Source organism: Impatiens glandulifera, chromosome 6 (genome assembly GCF_907164915.1).
Source record: "Impatiens glandulifera chromosome 6, dImpGla2.1, whole genome shotgun sequence".
In the NCBI taxonomy this organism is placed as follows: Eukaryota; Viridiplantae; Streptophyta; class Magnoliopsida; order Ericales; family Balsaminaceae; genus Impatiens; species Impatiens glandulifera.
This window is the reverse complement of record NC_061867.1, coordinates 49,641,657-49,649,992: the sequence shown is the minus strand read 5'-3', so window position 1 is coordinate 49,649,992 and position 8,336 is coordinate 49,641,657. Positions and strand designations below refer to the sequence as shown.

The following is an 8,336-nucleotide window of genomic DNA, read 5'->3' as shown; positions in this document are numbered from 1 at the left end:
AAAGTTATTAAATTTATTAAATTAATGATAATTAGACTAGGTATTAAATTTTTTCACCAGGCTTTATTTATTTTTCAAACAAGTATTAATTAAATATATTTATCAAATAAAACATAATTACAAGTGGATACTGTTTACGATTTACACGGCGGCGCAGAAGTTCCGGCAAATTAATGAATTGTCGACGGAAAAGGGGATTGATCCAAAGACGTTTGCGATCGACGATTTTTACTATCGACGATTTTTACGGTGATCAATTGCGACTATTGAATCTTCTCTGTATGTTTGTGATAGTATACCAAATTAGGGGATTTTAGGATAATATATTATGATATAAATTGGGATTTATCTGATTTTATGATAGTGATACCAAATTATGGGATTTTAGGATAATATAATACAATATAAATTGAGATTGCAGATATATTGGCCTATATTTTTCTGACGTCTTCATTCTCGACAGCGATGCCATTGACGAACAACTTGAGAGAGCTCGAGAACAACTTAAGATATTCAGATATTTTTCAATTATGTATAGTGTAAATTGTTGATGTTTAGAAAGAGATCATCGTATGTAAAGTTTAAAATAGATTGACAAAAAAAATAGTAAATTTTATAGATGTCGTGAGATTATTATTGAAAAAATTATGAATAAAAAAGTATGATTATAGAAATAGAAAAATGTAGAATTGTGTTGAGCATATTCATATCTAAGTGTTAGAGTCAATAATGTCATTAAAAGTTTGAGTTTTCCCATTCACACCATTTATAAAAACAAATGCAACAAAAAAAAAAATATTAAATGTTATATGATCCTAAATTGAGTGATTTGTCTTACTCAAAACTATAATTTTAAGCTCTAAGTTTTTAACCATAATCCTAAGAACACTAATAAATATGCCCAATAAAGGATTCTCTTTATTAACAAAATTCTAGAATTCAATGTTCAATTGGGCACACTTATATTAAAAAAAAAGAAAGTAGATCAATTGAAAATAAATTCTAAACTAGAAACAAAATTAGAAATTTAAAAAAGCGTAGATTAAGGAATGAAGAAATTATTCGATCATATTATGTTTGAAACATTAGTACAAACCAAATAACATGAAATCGAGCCCTCAATGCAAGATGCAAATGAAATTTCTTCATTTTTCTTTTTATGGTCGTCCCCATACATTTTTTTCTTTTCCAAATGACATCTTACAACTCGAGCCACTTGATCCTTACGCTCCACATAACTTTTGATATTTTTGTTTTTTTTGGTCAGCAGATTGGAAATCAAATCTTTTCTAAAGAAGCTTACGTGGCCTTATCTTTTTCTATTTTCCCAAATATCGAGACATTTTGAAATGCTACACGGGGTTTCAAGTCATCTTTCGGACTGAGAAAACGATGTACTAATCTTAAGCTATTATAGTTTAAAGACTAACGGTATGAGATAAGCATAACATTTTCATTATTTTGCGGATTAATGAACGCAATGTATTGATCTCAAGCTATTATGGTTCAAAGACCAACTATGCGAGATAATTAAAGAGTTTTGTGTCCGTGTGCGAGTAAAGTTTAATGTATACAATAATTTCACGCAATTATAGTATATGACTAGCTGCGTGAAATAACGAAGGGAGTTTTCATCGTTTTTCTAATATAAAAACCAAATATAGCATAAATAGAAAGAAGGTTGACACCCTTCCTCAGATGGACGACTGCATTATCTTAATTTTGTGATCATAGTTCTCAATGTGTATCTAATTAGTCTGAGTCTATGTGTCTAACTAGATGTTTGCATCAACTTGATAGATTGATGTCTCAACAATTTTATCGGTCTGTGATTGCGTAGTTTGGGTGTCAAACGTCTAATCACTCAAAGGTGATGAATTGCGTCATTTACAAAAATAAGCGACTTACTGCTTAATTTTTGCAATTACTACGTGTAAACGATTTTGTGCAAAAACATTTTTCAATATGTTTTGATAAATATTTTAAATTATGTTATTGAAAAGTTGTTTGATATTTGTTTTTGTCCAATTTAATTTATTTTAATATTTGAAAAAATAAATAATGTATAAATAAGTAAATAATATTATTTATTATAAAAGAAAAAGACAAATATATCACATGTGGGCCGAGATGGTGGATAAATTTTTTTTCACAACCCTAATTTTAATACCAAATTTATATATTTCTTCTCCCTGTATTCATTCGGCACAAAATTACCATGGAAGAACAAACTATAGACGGTTTGACAGAAGACCTGATTCTTCAGTGTCTTGCTCGTCTTCACTATAAGGACATACTTTCCGCATGGTGGGTATGTCGTAAATGGCGCCGTCTTCTACAAACTCGACATTTTTACGGCATCCGGAAACAATTGGGATATACTAATCAGCTCGCTTGCTTTCTTCAGCCTTCTCCATCTCCGCCACCCGGTTCTGATCCAGCCTTCAATTTTGTTATCAACATGTTAGACCCGATGAGTCGGGAGTGGAACCGACTTCCCCCGATCCCTAATTTTGTAAATAGGTTTTCTGTGTCAACTCAGATTGCTAGCGCTGACGGAAAACTCGTTGTGATTAGCCATGTTCGTGACTTGAAAACTTCCTTGTTCGTGTGGGACTTTGTGACTCAGCGATGGTGGAAAGGCAAGGACTTGCCGTCAATTTTTCCATTCTTCTTCGTGGTGGGTTTTGATCGTCAGGTATTCATCGGAGTTTACAAAGGCAATGAATCCAGCTCGGTTTGGGCGTATGATATGATGAAGGACGAGTGGACCGAGTTGCCTCAAATGAGTCAAAAGCTAAGTCGGTGCCCTGAGCTGCAGGTAATTGGAGACGAATTATGGGTTTTAAATGGTTGCATGACAAAACACATTTTCTTGTATGTACATACTGCAGCCGTATACCATCCTCAAACTGGAAAATGGAGACTAGTTGAATGGGATTTGGAACAAACTAATGACTCTTCGTGTCCTCATTGCTGCACTTTGTTTGAATTGGATGAGTCGCTGAAGGAGTTACCAGAGTTGAACTCGAAGTTTATAGTACACTTTTCTCGACTCCAGTTGGGTGTACAAAGTTTAGTAATGGTCAAGGTTGTCCATAGAAGTAGTTTTTGTTGGGAACAATTATTTTTTATGCGGTCTCAAGATGGTAATTTTGAAAGAATACATCCAGTTAGTTCCGAGTTTGCTGGATTTGTTGGATCAAGTTGTTGTGTAGAATTCTAAATTGCATCTTTTTCTTGTTAACTTTGAATACACTTTGGTATTTCATATTATAGTTTTGAGTTTTAATTTCATTCCATTGATTGTCTAAATAAATGTTGAGAATGATGAAATGTTGCAAGTTAGAAGTTGGATTTGAATGAATTAAAATTGAGTAGTGATCAAACTTAGTGTTGCTCCAATCAAATTAGTTGGTTCTATTGAGTATTTTCTCCAAATTGGATTAGTATTATTGTGCTACCACTTGTTAGTCATATATCTCCACTAACATTTTGAAAATCGTCTTTGTTTGAATCTACTTGAATCAGATACCTAGGGTTATTGAAAACATCTTCTTCTTTGAATCTTTGATTTAAAATCATGATCTAAATCTTTAATTGGATCCATTTATCTCCATTTTGATATAATATAAGATTTGTGTATAAAACCCTAGAACAATAGGAAATCGGAGAGTGATATATTGAAATGAATAATAAATTACTTGGTGTTCAATTGGTGACATTGAAAATATACAGTTATCATTTATTGACAAATATTGGATGAAACACAGATGTGGCGAGATAGTGTTGTTATTTAAGACAGAGTTATCATTTTTTTAATACATCTAGTTAGGAAAATTTGATCAAATACCTCATAATAGGGTGAAATTCGAAAAAAATAATGTTTGATAAACCTTGCAAAAAATGGCCTTTTCGCCATGTGAAATATCGTTCTTGCCCCCGATAATACATTTATCGCTGATGTGCGAACATTACATATATGAGAATTATGTAATATTCGCACATCATCATATGAGCATTACACAATTCTCGCACATCTGTAATGCTCGCACATCAGAGTATATAAATAGATGGTCTCATTATTCAGGTCAGTTTGGAGTTTGGGTTTGAGTTTAGGATTGTGTAATGTTCTTAATTTTCTGCCGTTTATGGTGTCTTGTTCTTCATTTGTTTTCAAATTTCTATTGTCTTTTCTCTCTAACTTCACTGGAATTGCAGCATTAGATTCATCGCCGATCCTCACGGTTTGTTTCTTTCCTATTCAAATTTATAAATTCCTTTCAGATTCTTCGTAATCTACATAAACAAAGGAACAAAATATTAACCTACCTTTAATCTTGACTTTCCTTACTATAGTATCCATCTCTCATTTATTCTTCAATGTTATTTTCTATGCTTAGATTTGGAAACATGCATATAGGTCTAGATATGTGAAGACAAGTAAGAAAGAAACTGAATGTCTATGTAGCTCTTTTGTTTGTGAATCTAATTTTTGAAAGAGTGAATTGTACAACAATTACATATGATAGGAAATCAATTGTCATCGATAATGGGAAGAGACGTGTATTGCAGTCTGGATCGATTCATTATCTCAGGAGTACAACTGAAGTGAGTGAACTGAAGTGAGTGATTGTTTGTATTTTTATATGTTTAAGGTAATATATACACCTTAAATTCTTTTGTAATGTTATTGTTTTAGGTATGGCCTGAGTTTATTCGAAAATCAAAAGAAAGGGGAATTGATGTGGTTAGACTTATGTCTTCTGGAATTATCATGAACCAGTTAGAGGACAGGTAAACAAGTTGTTTTCTTCACTATAATCTCCTCACATTTTTTGGAAAGAAAATGATTATAATCAGGCCTTAAGACAAGGTTGCGTACGTTTATCTTAAATAAGGACTCATGTCGTAAATGTAGTTCAATGTGCAAAACATTGACTGATAGGATCAGGATCGCCGATAGGGGACTAGGGTCTGGCTAAAGGAGAACGCTTACACACTCACAATGGTTGGTACTGATCCGGTTAGAGATGAATACCGATTTCAACACTACACAAGCTATCACAAACTCTTGAACTGGGTTCAAATGCGGAAATGTTTGTTTCAGCCTGAAGCAACACACACAAATTTGACAGAAATAAGAATGAGGAAGGATCGGTTGGAATAGTGAAAGGTCGGTTCGGATAGTGAAATGTCCGGAAATGAAGAAAGAACACAACACGAGGATTTTATGGATGTTCGGAGATAAAGCTCCTACGTCACTTTCTTCTCAAACAACGAGAAGGATATTCACTAGGAATATTCAAACAGTTTACAACGCTTACGTCTAAGACTCGAGACTGATTTACTGCTCGTTTTTGACCTCTCAATAATAAAACTCTGTTGAACAAATATGTTCTGTCAACTTTACAAAATCTCACTACTCACACAAAATAGATGGATTTGTAATACACGTGAAAGATCTAACACACTTTGAACTGATTTACACAATGTATGAACATAGAGAATTAGTTGTCTGCTTTTTTGTTCACTTCTTGTATGTTTTGTGTCATTGCTTCTTCTTGTGTTTTGATCTCCTTAAGTAGGAAATATGACAACGATCATATTTCACATCCTCAACGGATACCTGCATGTTATCTCTTTGTTCCTTGATTGGTTGATCAGGAAGGTACATCAGGCCCTAATGAGTTTGATACTTCCTAAGAAACAGATTAGCAAAATATATTTGTCTTCTATCGATTTGATTATCTGGAGAAAGGTGATAAATACCTGCTCCAAGTTGACTTATACTAAAATGGCAATCTGACTTTCTTCAGCAGACCTCTGCTTCCAAGAAGGGTTTCATCAGACTTATACCAAACTAGAAATGAAACAGCTGGACATATAAAAGCAGCTTTGTCAGCTCATAATGGAATCTTAATTTGGAGCTGAGAAAGTTGAAGACAATTAAATGACCGAAGCACATTTATGACCAGAGCTCATTTAATACTGAAGCCAATTAAATGATTGGAGCTCATTTAATACCGAAATATTTAATTAACCGGCTTTAGGAGCATTAAGTACCGGTTGACCGATCTTCACTACGAACCGGAGTCGGACTACCGGTCAAACTACCGAACCGATATCCACTGCCGAGCCGATCTCGCCTACATGGAAATTTCGGTATTTTGCTCAGTTTCCCTGATTGTAGTCGGTGAGATTCGATCCCTAGTCACCTGTGGCAGAGGTGCTTACCATTGCAATACAACACCTTGTTGTTATTTTAAAAAAATTAATATATTTGATATGACTTAGTTTAACTTATATATTTATTTGAATTTAGTTTTATCTATTCATTATTAAAATTTAATAATTATATTCTAACAATTTCTCCTTAATTTAAATATTCAAAACTTGTAATTGTTGGTCGTTTAAGTTAATTAACATATTTAAATAGTTAATTAATATTGTTACTTAATTAACTATTTTTACTTATCAATTTCTCCCTTTTTGATTATATAGAGTAAATATTCAAAACCAGTCGAATTTTATAATTTAAATTAGTTTAGGAATTATTGTAATCTAACAATCGTAAAATATTTCTAAGGAAGAAAACTTAGACTCGAGAAGTGACTTCGTGAGGATGTTAGTCACTTCATGCTTGTTCCCTTCATGTGATGTGTCCGTCAGCAGCCGGTTGTCCGGATGCAATGTTGACTCTTCCAAACTTTTGTCTTGATTTACCTACATTCATAGACAATAGAAAATCTGGTCCCTATTTTTCTTTGGGTCTGTGGCTTATTAGTCCATTGGGAATTTATACTTTGATTATTTTGATGGACTTCCCGTTGTGTGTGTATAATGTATCTACCTACTGATGATTTTTTAAAGGATGATTTTAGGTAAACATCTATTGACTTTCGGTCAAGTTTTTCCTTGCCATACAAACTAGCTGTCATTCTCTCAGGTTTTAGCTAGCTTGAAGTTGGCTTTACATAAATTATCTCATCCTTTAAAGTTAAATCATTGCAGCTTATAATTTCTTCCTTGAGCTTCTCATTCTCAAATGAGATCTCACTTATTTTATTTTTCAAAACATCATTTTTATTGTTTTGAAAGAAAGATCCTGTACTGCCAGATTTGAAATCATATACCTCAGATTCTTTCTCGACCGGAAAGCAGGTATTAACTTTATCATCATTGTCGCTGGATGATGAGTCATCCGAATCGCTATTGGCCCATTTTCCCTCGCTTTCAGCAGCTATCAAAACCTTCTTCTCTTTCTGATTCTCCATTATTTGGTCGTTGCCCTCACATAGTTGGATCAACTTTTCCCACACTTCTTTTGCAATAGAGAATGATCTGATTTTTGCGAAGATGTTTCTGTCCAAAATTTTGTAGATAGCATATCTGGCTAGATTGTCAAGATTATTCTTCCTTCTGTCCCTAGTTGTCCATTCGCTTCTGTCCTTTTCAATCTTTATCGATCCGTCAGAAATAATGAACATCATCTCATCATCCATAGTGGTCAGATGCAAATGTATCCGAATCTTCCAATCGGCAAACTATTCACTGTCTAGCATTGGCAGTTTCTCACCGTGAGTCATGCTTGCTTGCTTCGGGTTGCTTGAGTGTTGAGACTAACCGCTCTGATACCACTTGATAGGATCGGGATCGTTGATAGGGGACCGATGTCCGGCTAAAGGAGAACGCTTACACACTCATAACAGTTGGTACTAATCCGGTTAGAGATTAATACCAGTCTCAATACTACACAAGCTGTCACAAAATCTTGAACCGGGTTCAAAGGCGGAAATGTTTGTTTCAGCCTGAAGAAACACACAAATCAGACAGAAATAAGAATGAGGAAGGATCGGTTAGAATAGTGAAAGGTCACTTTGGATAGTGAAATGACCGAAAATGAGGAAAGAACACAACACAAGGATTTTATGGAATGTCGGAGATAAAGCTCCTACGTCACCCCTTCTTCTCAAACAACGAGAATGATATTCACTAAGAATATTCAAACAACTTACAACGCTTACGTCTAAGACCCGAGACTGATTTACTGCTCGTTCTTGATCTCTCAACAATAACACTCTGTTGAACAGATAACTTCTGTCAACTTTACAAAATCTCACTACTCACACAAAATAGATGAATTTGTAATACACGTGAAAGATCTAACACACTTTGAATTGATTTACACAATGTATGAACATAGAGAATTAGTTGTTTGCTTTTTTGTTCACTTTCTTTGTTCACTTCTTGTATGTGTTGTGTCATTGCTTCTGCTTGTGTTTTGATCTCCTTAAGTAAGAAATATGACCGTTATTTCACATCCTCAACGGATA

General features: G+C 33.9%; 1 protein-coding gene across 1 annotated transcript; it reads left to right on the top strand.

The window, feature by feature from the left end:
- The first annotated feature begins 2,218 nt into the window (after positions 1–2,218).
- Positions 2,219–4,985, top strand: LOC124943777 (F-box/kelch-repeat protein At2g44130-like). The gene is made up of 3 exons (XM_047484249.1): positions 2,219–3,091; positions 4,703–4,797; positions 4,922–4,985. Exons 1-3 carry the CDS (start codon positions 2,219–2,221, stop codon positions 4,983–4,985), a joined length of 1,032 nt encoding a protein of 343 aa, XP_047340205.1.
- Positions 4,986–8,336: the final 3,351 nt, after the last annotated feature.

Excerpts from the sequence above, each read along its gene's own strand:
- LOC124943777 (XM_047484249.1), top strand. The coding sequence starts at position 2,219 with ATGGAAGAACAAACTATAGACGGTTTGACAGAAGACCTGATTCTTCAG. Across the intron at positions 3,092-4,702 it reads AAAGTTTAGTAATGGTCAAG|GTATGGCCTGAGTTTATTCG; the intron begins GTTGTCCATAGA and ends TTATTGTTTTAG. Across the intron at positions 4,798-4,921 it reads ATGAACCAGTTAGAGGACAG|TTCAATGTGCAAAACATTGA; the intron begins GTAAACAAGTTG and ends TCGTAAATGTAG.